Source organism: Chelonoidis abingdonii, chromosome 12, assembly GCF_003597395.2.
Source record: "Chelonoidis abingdonii isolate Lonesome George chromosome 12, CheloAbing_2.0, whole genome shotgun sequence".
NCBI lineage: Eukaryota > Metazoa > Chordata > Testudines > Testudinidae > Chelonoidis > Chelonoidis abingdonii.
Genome location: NC_133780.1, coordinates 83,905 through 96,156, shown reverse-complemented (window position 1 = coordinate 96,156; position 12,252 = coordinate 83,905). Strand labels below are relative to the sequence as shown.

The window sequence follows — 12,252 nt, the reverse complement described above, 5'->3', positions numbered from 1 at the left end:
CGCCCCGGGCCGTGCCCTGCGCCCCCCCGGAAACTTTCCGCCCCCGGGGCCGTGCCTGCGCCCCTCCCGGAACTCCGCCCCCGGGCCGTCTGCGCCCCCTCCCCGAACTCCGCCCCGGGGCCTGCCTGCGCCCCTCCCGGAACTCCTGCCCCGGGCCGTGCCTGCGCCCCCCGGAGCTCCCGCCTTGCGCCCCCCCCGAACTCCTGCCCCCGGGGCCGTGCCCTGCGCCCCTCCCGAACTCCTGCCGCGGCCCGTGCCCTGCGCCCCCCCCCCGGAACTCCTCCCTCGAGCCGTGCCCTTGGCCCCCTCCCGGAACTCCTCCCGAGCGTGCCTGCGCCCCTCCCGGAACTCCGCCCCGGCCGTGTCCTGCGCCCCCCCCGGAACTCCTCCCTCGAGCCGTGCCCTGCGCCCTCCCGGAACTCCGCCCACGGGCCGTGTCCTGCCGACCCCCCCGATCTGCTTCCGGGCCGTGCCCTGCGCGTCCCGCCCCCACGAACTCCTGCTCCCGGGTCGTGCCCTGCGCCCCCTCCCGGAAACTCCGGCCGTGCCCTGCGCCCCCCCCGAACTCCTGCTCCGGGCCGTGCCCTGCGCGTCCCCCCGACCCTGCTCCAGGGTCGTGCCTGCGCGTCCCCCCCCCCCGGAACTCCTGCCAGGGCCGTGCCCTGCGCTCCCCCAGAACTCCTGCCCGAGCTGTGCCCTTGCGCCCCCTCCCGTGTTTGTCCTGAGGCCCCCCGCCCGGAGCTTCCTGACCCGCACCGTGTCCTGCGGCCCCTGCCCCGGGAGCTTCCCCCCACGGACCATGCCCTGCGACCCCACGCGGGAGCTTCTCCCCGGCCATGCCCTGCGGCCTCAGGCAAGGTGGGTAAAAGAACAATCGCTGTTTATTAAACGTTTCTCCGTTGGCACCACACACTCCAGAAAAAAATGAGAAAAAATAAAACTGACATAAAAGAAAACGGAGAGAGAGAGACGCCCGGGGAGCCCAACGCGGTGTCGGGGCGGGCGCTCGTGACCTGAACTCTCTTCCAGGGGTAGGGGCTATGTACAGAGACTGAGGTCCGGAGAGGTCTATGTACAGTACAAATCCGGTGGTAATTACAGCTCCCAGCCTGGGGGCGATGTGGCCAGGATGGGCCGGGGGAGGCGGGGTAGGGGAGAGGAAATTTCACATATGTACAAACTTTTATATAATAATAATAATAATAATAACTAATACGTATAAATATCATGGCGCCGCCCGAGTCGCCGCTGTCGGGGGGAGGGGGAGGGGGAGGAGAAGGAAGGGGAGAGTCCTTACAAAAGAAATATGGACTGAAGTGGGGGAGGGGGCAAGGGAGGGCTGGTTAATGGCGAGTCTTGTCCTCGCCAGAGTCTGAAATAGAGACACAGAAACAGCAAAGAAACACCCAGTACAATCACTGTGCTGAACACATTCACCCAGCAGCTCAGACCATAGCACAACGGTGAATAGCCACAAGAGTTCCCTCCAGTTCTCCGTGCTCAGGTGGGGGTGGAAAGGGCGCTCCCCTGTCCCGGTGCCTTGCACGCGCTGGCGGGTGGGCAGAAAAATGGCTTCTTAATTATTTTGTTGGTTGTTCCCCCCCCACCAACCCCAGACTGGGGGAAATGGGGGGTCTGAGAACAGGAAGGAAAGAAAGAAAAAGCCCCTCCCTCAATGCCCCCCACCCCCAGAAACCCCCCCCCGATCAATGTCTAGATAATCGTCATTTCCAAAGACTGGGGTGGGTGCAGGACACGTGGGGTGGAGAAGGGGGGCTGAGCAGGCAAAGCCCTTTATCTGAATATAGAAAGCGCAGAGGGAGAGGGTGATGGGATCCCAGCACTGGCACCAGGTGGGAGTTGGGGGGAGAACCCCAGTGCTGACACCAGGTAGGAATGGCAGAAGTGAGGGGCAAACCCCAGCACTGACCCTGGCCAGGCAGGAAAGAGGGGGTGGTCTCTCCCTTGGCCGATGGTGTGGGGCAGCCCTGCCTTGCTGGGGGTGGGGCAGGGAGAGTACCTGCAACTCCACAAGCCTTCCACCCTGACCCACATCCCGTTGCTGGAGGGGGGAGGGAGAGAGAGAGAGAGAAAGAAATACTGAGACAAAGAGCTGGGAGCCCTTCCCTGTTAGTGAAACCTCTGCCCCCTGCCCTGGGGAGCTGGAGCCAGGCAGAGACCCCCACATGAAGGGAAATGGGGACAGCTTTGGCTCAAGCTGCCTCCAGTCTCAGTTGCCAACCCTCCAGGATTGTCTCCAGGAATTAAAGTCTCAACTTTCATTAAAGATTAGGGCATGTGATGAAACCTCCAGGAACACGGCCAACAAAAATCAGCCCTCCTAGCTGCCCCCCGCCCTGGCTCCTGGGGGCAGGTTGGAGGTGAGTGTACTCCCTCCCCTCTCCTATGGGCCCACACCAGGAAAGGAGGGGGCAATACTATAAAATGGCTGCCAGGGGGAGGATGAGACCACTCCTGAGAAATTCGAAGTGGCGAAGAGGTAATGTCCCAATTTCCTCCACAGGGAAGCGGAGGTCCATGGAGGGGCGGAGGAGGTGTCAGCCCTACTCCCTCTGGGAAGAGAGGGGAAGGTGTATGGGAGGGGGTGTAAGATTGTCATCTGTGTTCTGCTATAAAACACCCTGAAGTTGAGTTCAAAGCATTGAACTGTCCCCGAGGACAGTGGGGGGGGGGGCGGGGGGAAGAGGCGGGGGGGGGCGCTGGTGCAAGGGGAGGGGGCAAAGGGGGTGTCCCTCCAGTGCAGGTTTATTTGCTTCGGAGGGGCACTGTGTCCCTGCCAGGGTCTCTGCTGCTCCCGCCGAGCTGCGGGCTGGGGGTGCCCCCCATCTTCCCCGGGCCGCGTCTCGCGGGGGCGGTGGCTAGTGCTCAGCAGCGGTATTGCGGAACTCTCCATTTTCCGTGATCTGGAGTCGCGGGGGCGGAGGCAGTGGCTGGGCGGGCAGGATCCCGTTCCATGGCTGGGCCAAGGCGCCGCTCAAACGCGGGTTTGCTGTACCCACGGCGGAAAGCTGCCTCTCCTGCAACACAGACACAGAGCAAAGGCTTATTTATTAACGTTACGGGGGCTCAGCCACTCAATCTGCAGCTCCGCCCACCAGACACCTACCCAGATGGCAACCCTTGCCCCAGCTCTCTTCCCCAGTGCCTACATCCATCCAGATAGCTCGGTCCATGGGGCCGACCTGAGCCAGGAGCATCCGGCACCAACACAGAAGCAGCAGGGATTCTCCTGGGGGGTTGTTCCTTGTTTTCTTAGTAGGAGAGGATGGCCCCAGGTTTTCTCTGGCCTGGCAGTTCATGGGGTGGGCGTGTTAGCTAACAGTGGATTTCAGCAGTGCACCCCAAATACACAGTGGCACAAAAGAAAAAGGATTCCTACTGGAAAACATGTTAACATCCCCATTGTAATTCACTTCTCGTAGCACCCAGCTGGACAAACCCTATGCCCAGTCAGCTACCACCTGGTCAACACAGACCCAGCTAGCCCAGTCTACTCTTAAAAGCTGTAAGTTAGGAGTGGTGACATCTTACTAGTACCTAGGTACCTCTAAGACCCCAGGGCAGACACAGCTATCCTGAGATTAATTTACCATAGGGAGGAATGCCAGAGTGATGGGTAGGGTGCTCACCTGGGATGCAGGAGCTCTGCATTCCAATCCCCGATATATTGCAGGCTCCCTCTCCCAGATTGGGCACATCCCTTCTGGCCAGATTAACAGACCGGACTTCGGTACCTAATCTGTCTGGAAATTTTTTAAATACCTACTAGGTGCCTATCTGCATCCTCAGGCACTAAATACCCTGGAAAATCTTTGCCTACCAGCAGCCCAGCTCTCATGAAAGGCTCTCTACATTCTGAATGGTGTCCTGCTTTTACTGTTCTGCAGGGGGTTAAAGCCGGACACCCTTGCTAGTAGTGTGGATACAGTGATGAAAAGGTGCTGTGAGCAGCCAGCCATTCCTGAAGGGGAATAAGCTAGAAGGGTACAAGGCACTTTTATCCCAGTCTATCTGCGTCTCACTAGGGTCACCCCTGACCCAACACAGCTCTGCAGGACAAACTGGCCAGCCCAGCCTTAGACAAAAGATGCTCCTCTGGCTCAGTCGGGAGAAGGGGCTTTCAGTAAGCACTCAGCACCAGTTTAACAGCTGGATAGCAGCATGAGCTGGACCTGCTGGTGGTCAGGAAACAAGGGTAAAGCTTCCCCTCACCATGCCCCTTTCTGCTGTGTAACCCCAATCCTGGGGGCACACCCCTTGTTCAGCTTGCTGCCGGTTCACAGGCTCACATTTCTCCAGCGCTATTTCAGAGGGAGGTCACTGGGGACACGGCAAACCTGCCCTAGCCCACTCAGGCTAGGGACAAGTGGGGGAGAGACCCCACTGCCACAGGGGTCAGGTGGGGATCAGCCTCTTGCTCCCATTGTTCCTATAGTCCTTCCGTTAGCACAGGATGGGGTTTGAGGGGGCTGTGAATGAGGCCAAGGCTGCTGCTGAGTCCATGACATGGGAGCCCAGCTCAGGGCTGTGGGTCTGTGTTCCACACTGCCTTGGGGGACACTGTGGAATCACAGTCTGTCCATGCTATCCCCTCCTCCATATAGCCCCACACCATCATCACCGAGAATGAGATTCCCACGCACGCCCTCCCTACGCGGGCACTAACCTTTCACGCCTGCCGTCCGGCACCACCCGGGAGCATTCCGGGGCGCCCCCCTCTGGACGGTGGACTGTGCTCTCATTGCTGAGACCTGTGCCCCCTGACACGTGCTCACAGGACACAGACACACACCCACACCCATGTTACATGGCACATGCCCTCCCCTCACAACGCACGCATGAGACGCAGACACCCCCACTGCAGCCTGGCCCCTGGGGAGCCAGAACTCCTGAAATCAGGGCTGTGAGAAAGAGATTCCCTGCAAGTGGGCTCAGGGCTGTGACCCGAGGATCCCACTCCCTGCCCCAGACTCCCTGGTTCTGCCCCTGGGAGGTGAACACAGCCCTCCCCACCCAATTCAATAGGAGTTACAGGTTCCAGTGAGATGCGGCGTAGACAGAAAAGACAGGAGGTGGAAACGAGACGGGTATGAAACTGGGGGGTTAGTGCTGGGGAAGACACTTACAGATGCTAACAAAACACTAACTGCCCTTGTCTGGTGAGAGATGTTTCCCCCAACATTCCCCCAATTTAATTCCCCAATTAGCCTCCACCCCAGCTCTGATTCCCCCTCAGCCTCCCTCCCAACACTGCTCCCCGCAGTTTTTCAAAGGATGGGTGCTTATGTGGACAAGTTGCTCACGTGGGCAAGACCTGGACCCCGAGGCTGAGCCCCCCTCAGAGGAATGCAGCTCTCCACAGGAACCTGCTTTGTGCTGAAGACAGGGTGAAGCGAGGGCACAAGGGAAAGGGATCACCCCCAGCATTGCAGAGAACTCATGAGGTGTTGGTGGGGGCAGCACAGGCTGCCTGGTGACTCCCAACCCAGCTCCAAAGAAACAGAAGTGCTGCCACTACCCCAAGAGAGGTTCATGGGCTGCTCTGGTGGGAACGCACCCCAGGCCAACGAGTCCGGGAGCAGGGGGGCAGGAAGGCAGACAGGATGGGGACAGGTGACGTTTATTCCTGACACACATGATTCTCCTTCGGGTCCTGTCCTGTACCACTAAATGGTCCTCGTGCTGCATCCCAGCATGGGTCGGCTGGTGCAGATCAGACGGGGGCTCATCTAGACCCATCTCCTGTCTCTGCCAGTGGCTAGTGAAAGGCGTGAGGGGATCTCACAGCACAGGGAGGAGCACTCAAGCAGAGGGCACTGGGATGGAAAAGACTAGAGAAATACTGGCCCAAATTGCCCATATCCAACTGGCACCTTCCCCCCCCTGATCTGTGCCACAACAGGGAGCGAGGATCCGGGGAGACTGTGATGCAATACCCAGGCAATTCTCCCCTCTGGGGCTGGAGGGAGCCATCCAGTAAAGACTTGGGTGCCACAGAGTGCATTCTGATGTTCTCTTCTCAGCTACTGGCCACCCCATGATGCGGGGAACTGCTCCAGCCTGAGATCCCCAAATCCTGTGGGGGCAAGCGGCTCCCCAGAGTTGATGGAAGCAGCCAGCAAGACCAAGAGGCTTATGGGGAGGCCTGGAAAAAACCTGCAACAGGAAGGTGAAGGCAGGCCCTGGGGCTGAGCAGCACAGGCAGCAGCTGCAGCGCTGCCCCCAAGAGAGACGGTGTCTGTGAAATGTTCTGACCAGGCTCCATGGTGCCAGGTTCAATCCCCCCCAGCCATGCCAGTACTCAGTGGTCTGGGCCCACTGGAGAGAGAGAGGCTGGACCCAGCTGGAGAGAGGCGGGGCAGGGGGGATAGAACCAACCAGACAACGGAGTTAATTGAACCTAATGGGGAAGGAGAAGGTAGTTTGCTAGTCTCTACAGGGAGGGGTGATGCACAGAAGGAGAGGGGGTGCGTGTGCAGATGGGGGTTGAGGGGGAGGAGAGGAAAGGACCCACCTGATCTGCTACCGAACGGCGAGAGTCCCCCCGATCCCTCCACGTGACAAAAGCAGAGTCAGAGAGAGTTACCTGATGAAAAGCTAGGATGAAGAGGAGAGAAACAGACGGGTCAGGGCCCCGGCACTGGTGCCCCCCGGTGGGAGCACAGATCACTCCATCGCTGACTCCATCGTCTCCCCAGAAAACAGGAGGGGTCCACAGACCCAGGATGGGAGAGGGCTGGGAAGTGCTGGGGGCAGCAGGGGGAAGGGGCCTGGGAAAATCATGATTGAAGCCCTCTCCCTGACCTCTCGCTGCATCCACAGATCCAGGGCCAACTTGACCCAGCTCTGGGGCACACGGGGATGGCCAGGGAATGGGGGAGACATTCCTGCCACTGGCTCATGCTGGGACAGCCGGGTGAACAGCTGCTAGAGCTACACAGCTACCTCAAAATCCTCACACACACATACCACCCACTATCTGTACACTGACCCCCGGGCACCCAGCCCCATATCCAGACACTAATACCTATATGGTGACCACCTTGGCAAGGTGCAAATAAGAGGAAAGCATGGGGAAAATAAGGAACTCCGCTTTATTTTAAAAGACCTTTTAGGGAAGCAATATGTCCCTTAGCATATCACCGATTGGTCTCTCAACTTCCCAGGACAGCCACCTCAAACAAGGGACGATCATAGACAGGTGGAAACCCTAACCTCAAGCTAGACCCCAAGGCCTCCTCGGGCCCCAATCCCTGCACAGGCCTCACTAGCCCCTGAGCCAGACCCCAAGGCCTCCTCGGCCAGCCCTGCACAGGCCTCACTAGCCCCTGAGCCAGACCCACGGCCCCTCGGGCCCCAATCCTTGCACAGGCCTCACTACCCTGAGCCAGGCCCCATGGCCTCCCTTGGGCCCCAATCCTGCATAGCCTCACTAGCCCCCGAGCCAGGCCCCACGGCCTCCTTGGGCCCCAATCCCTGCACAGGCCTCACTAGCCCCTAGCTGTGCTCCACAGCTTCTTTGGGCCCCAGTCGCTGCACAGGCTTTATGCCCCCTGATCCGGGCTCCAATCCTTGCACAGGTCTCACTAGCCCCTGAGCCAGGCCCCACGGCCTCCTCGAGCCCCAATCCCTGCACAGGCCCACTAGCCCCTTGAGCAGGCCCCACGGCCTCCTTGGGCCCCAATCCCTGCACAGCCTCACTAGCCCTGAGCGAGCGCCCCACGGCTCCTTGGCCCCAATCCCTGCATAGGCCTCACTAGCCCCCGAGCCAGCCCCACGGCTCCTTGGGCTCCAATCCCTGCACAGGCCTCACTAGCCCTGAGCTGTGCTCCACAGCTTCTTTGGGCCCCAGTCATTGCACAGGCTTTATAGCCCTGATCCGGGCTCCAATCCTTGCACAGGTCTCACTAGCCCCTGAGCCAGGCCCCAGGCCTCCTCGAGCCCCAATCCCTGCACAGGCCTCACTACCCCTGAGCCAGGCCCACGGCCTCCTCGGGCCCCAATCCCTGCACAGGCCTCACTAGCCCTGAACCAGGCCCCACGGCCTCTTGGCCCCAATCCCTGCACAGGCCTCACACCCTGAGCCGGCCCCACGGCCTCCTTGGGCCCCAATCCCTGCACAGGCCTCACTAGCCCTGAGCTGTGCTCACAGCTTCTTTGCCCAGTCGCTGCACAGGCTTTATAGCCCTGATCTGGGCTCCAGTCGTTGACAGGTCTCACTAGCCCCTGAGCCAGGCCCAGGGCCTCTCGGGCCCCTACCCCTGAACACACTCATTAGGCCCCCGAGCCAGGCCCCATGGCCTTCTCGGCCTCAATCTCTGCATACACCTCACTAGCCCCTGAACCAGGCCCATGTCCTCATCGGGGCCCTCCTCCCTGCACACACCTCGCTAGGCCCTGAGCCAGGCCCCACGGCCTCCCAGGATTGCCGAACACAACACCTAGCTTTGGAGGCTATTCTTACCTGTCCCATGTCCCTTGTTGCCCAGGCTGCAAGGCATGTAAGCTGTCAGAGTTTGAGTATCAGGAGTGATGGAACAATTCTGGGGCTGTGAGTTTATGGGGAAATGTGGGAGGGATTACTGGGGACTTATGGGTCAGATCAGGTGATTTGGGGGAGTTATATGGGGATTTTTGTGTTTCATGGGAAAATGTGTAGGGTTGTGTGAGGGGATGGTTGGGGAATACAGAGTTTTATTGTGGAGTTGCTCAAAGTCAGAAGGGAGGGGAGCTATTTCTCATGGTGTCCAGATGGCATCTCCCATCCTAATCCCATGGACCCAAAAATGTCCCACTGCCCAGGCCCTCTTCACCTCTATCCCCTGGAAGAGACACTGAATCCCAGGGCTAGCTCTGAAGAGTACTGTTAAGGGTGCACTGGCGCCCCCTCACACTGAGCACCTGATTCCTATGCCCAAGAGGCAGAACCTTGGTCTGGGCTAACACAGTGCTAGTCCCCCCATCCAATATTCTGTCATCTCTCCCGGCCCTAGGCCTTCCTCTTCCTGGTCCTAAATGCGTGAGCGGTCAGTATGTCTGTGTCCTCCACTCGTGAACCCTATTTCTCTATCCACCTTTCCCAGCCCTGCCCCCTACCCTTCCATCCATCCAATCCATTGGCTGTCTCCCCAGCACTAGCCCTGTTCGGTGCCATCCATCGGTTTCGCCCAAGGACTAGCCCTGCTCTGGGTCCATCCATTTCATCGGTTTCCCCCAGCACTAGGCCCTGCTCGGGCTCCATCCATCGGTTTTCCCCCAGGCACTAGCCCCCTGCTCGCGGTCCACCATTCCGGATTTCCCCCAGCCACTAGCCCCTGCTCCGGGTCCACCATTCCATCTAGTTTCCCCAAGGACTAGCCCTGCTCCAGGTCTCCAATCCATCGTTTCCGCCAGCACTAGCCCTGCTCCGGGTCCATCAATCCATCGGTTTCCCCCAGCACTAGCCCTGCTCCGGGTCCATCCATCCATCGGTTTCCCCCAGCACTAGCCCTGCTCCGGGTCCATCCATCCATCGGTTTCCCCCAGCACTAGCCCTGCTCCGGGTCCATCCATCAGTTTCCCCAAGGACTAGCCCTGCTCTGGGTCCATCCATTCATCAGTTTCCCCCAGCACTAGCCCTGCTCCAGGTCCATCCATCGGTTTCCCCCAGCACTAGCCCTGCCCGTGGCACAGACAGCAGATGAGATGGGATGGGAAATGGAGACACGGAAAAGAAAAATGACATTGTAATTTCCACCTGAGCGTCGAGCAGGCGTTTCCGGGGTTCGGAGACGTCGTGGGCGGCCGAGTGATCCCTGCGCAGCTCCTCCTCCACCAGCATCAACCTGCAGGGACAGGCTTCACTGGAGTCAATCCGGGCTCCCGCGGGGGGAGGCCAAGGGTCCCTGACAGCTAACGCCCAGTGGGGCAGGGGGCAGATGGAGCAGGTCCCCGGGGGGGCGGAGGCCACGGCAGGTACCTGGGAGATGTAATGGGAGGCAGCTCCTAGAGGGACTGTTCCCTCCCTGCCCTGAGTTCAGGATCTCTGAGGGGATCCTCCTACGACTCCCCCACAGCCCCTGTGTGTGCTGGGGACCTCATGACCCCCTCATAGCCATGTATCAGGGACCCTGTGACCCCCACCTCCCCACACATGCCAGGGATCCTGTGCCTCTGCCATGAGCCGCCCCCCCCATGTGTGCCAGGGACCCTGTGACCTCCCATCTTCCCCAACATGTGCCAGGGACCCCGTGGCCCCCACCTTCCCCGCACATGCCCAGGACCCAGTGACCCTACTATAAGGCCCCACCGCTCCGATCCGCCCCTCACCTGCCGATGATGCTCTTGATCTGTGAGTCCTTCTCCACCTGCTGCTGGCGCAGCCGCTTCTCACTCTGCTCCAGCCGTTGCTGGTACTGCATCAGGATCTTGCTGGTCTGCTCCTCTTGTGACATCAGGCGCCGCTCATACTCCTCCAGCTTGCGGTTCGACATGTGTAGCCGCTCCTTCAGTGAGTGGATCTCCTCCTCATATTCCTTCACCTGGAGGGAGAGGCAATGTGATGGCCATGAGGGCACTTCCGCCTCGAGGCAGGGGCTCGTGCCTCCCCACTGTGAAGGGCTGGGGGCCAGGACTCCTGCGTTCTATCCTTGGCATGAGGAGAGGAGTGGGGTCTAGTGGGTTAAAGCTGGGGTGATTGCTGTGAGTCAGGCCTCCTGGGTTCTCTTACCCGGTCCAGCCGGCTCTCATCCATGGATTTGGAGTACTCCTTCAGCTTGTACTCCTCGCGCTCGATGTGGGAGCTCTCGATGTCGGCTGACAGGTGTGGCATGTTGGAAACCCAGGCCACGGTGCGCTCAGAGGCCGGCATGACCGGGTTCAGCGTGGAAGGCGTGTGCGATGGCTGTGGGGGGAGAGAGTTAGCGAGCATGGAATGAGACCCCCTCCCTGCCCCAGAGACTCCCCCCACCGCCCTGTTGGGGCCCCTGGAAGACAGACCACCACCCCCTCCTCAAGGTCAGCTACCCACCCTGAGCAGTACTGACGCTCCACTCCTGAGAACCAACCCGAGCCTCCTCACTGTCCCCCTTTATACCACTCCCCACCTGTCCAACCTGCCCCATCACCCTACCCACTGACACCCCTCCCCACCGCCCACACACCTTGCCTCCCTTCCTGCCCTCTCCACACCTGCTTGGTAATGGTTGGCTTGAGTGCAGAGGGCGTCTCCTTGGTGACTGACTGCTGGCGAGCACGGGCTGGCCCGTAGGTGGGCTCGGGTGACTGCAGAAGGTTGCCGCTGGAGGGCCGAGGTTTCTGGGCAGCGCTGACCGTCAGCTGCTGGGACTTTCCGCGCTGAAGTGGGACCTGGGGCTGGGGCTGGGGCGGGGCTCGCTGTGGCTGGGGCCCAATGGTGATCTGTGGGGGGGAGAGCATGTTCTGCAGGTTCTCCTGCAGTGAGAGCTGGCGCTTGGTGAACTCGGAGCCCTGGCGGGTGAACTCGTCACTGTAGCTGTGGCTGTGGATGATGTGCTTACTGGCGGACAGATCCTCGCTTTTGCTGTAGCCGTGGAAGGGGGCAAAGGTGTCGGGGTTGCCCTCAGACGGCCGGTGCGAGGGTGCGGCTGAAGGCCCGTCTGAGGCCATGTGGAAGAGGGGGTTCTGGAAGGAGAGGGGCACCCTAAGCTGCTGGGCTGCAGCCCCATCAGTGGTGACCCCCATGTGGCTCAGCCGCAGGCCAGCCGCGATGCTGGAGCCACTGCCCTGCGAGAGGCGACTGGGCCGCAGTCCCATGGCCGCGGTGATGGAGGCCTGGCTACTGTTGAGCATGTCGCCCACACTCTGCAGGTTGGAGACGCTGTTCATGCGGCTGTCTTGCAGGTCCAGCATCGAGACGCTCTTGTTGACGCTCAGCATCTTCTGGTCGGGCTCAGTTATGTCGGAGCTGCTGGTGCAGTAGGCAGGCGAGGAGCGGGCCAGGGGCGGACGCGTCACAAAGAACATGTCCTTGGAGCCCTTCTCCTTGGTGGGCGAAGGCAATCGGGTCATGTCCATGGAGCTGGGAGGGGCAGAAAGGCCAAGTGGTCAGCACTAGGGCCAGTGCTCCAGCGGGGATGGGGAGAAGGCAACAGTGAATGGCCACAGCCCAGGGCTCCTGGGGGAAGGGGGAGTTGGGGAGCAGCCCACGGGGGGACAGACGGGGGGAAGAGCAGTCCCAGCCCACAGTCCCCAGGGGACGGGGGAGTTGGGGAG

General features: G+C 60.5%; 1 protein-coding gene across 7 annotated transcripts in view; it reads right to left on the bottom strand.

Moving 5' to 3' along the window:
- Window positions 1-2,703: 2,703 nt before the first annotated feature.
- SYNGAP1 (synaptic Ras GTPase activating protein 1) overlaps window positions 2,704-12,252 on the bottom strand; it is a 48,731-nt gene continuing 39,182 nt past the window's right edge. Inside the window, exons 15-20 of one of the 7 annotated variants that reach the window (XM_032788353.2) lie at window positions 11,191-12,058; window positions 10,730-10,903; window positions 10,330-10,541; window positions 9,758-9,858; window positions 6,536-6,618; window positions 2,704-3,038 (exon numbers count right to left, since the gene is read on the bottom strand). In XM_032788353.2, the coding sequence (XP_032644244.1) occupies window positions 2,880-3,038; window positions 6,536-6,618; window positions 9,758-9,858; window positions 10,330-10,541; window positions 10,730-10,903; window positions 11,191-12,058 (1,597 nt within the window). In that variant the 3' untranslated portion in view covers window positions 2,704-2,879. Of the gene's footprint in view, window positions 3,039-6,524; window positions 6,619-9,743; window positions 9,859-10,329; window positions 10,542-10,729; window positions 10,904-11,190; window positions 12,059-12,252 lie in introns of those variants that run through there. The other 6 variants (XR_004374759.2, XM_075071511.1, XM_032788356.2 and 3 more) reach the window with 6 other exon arrangements.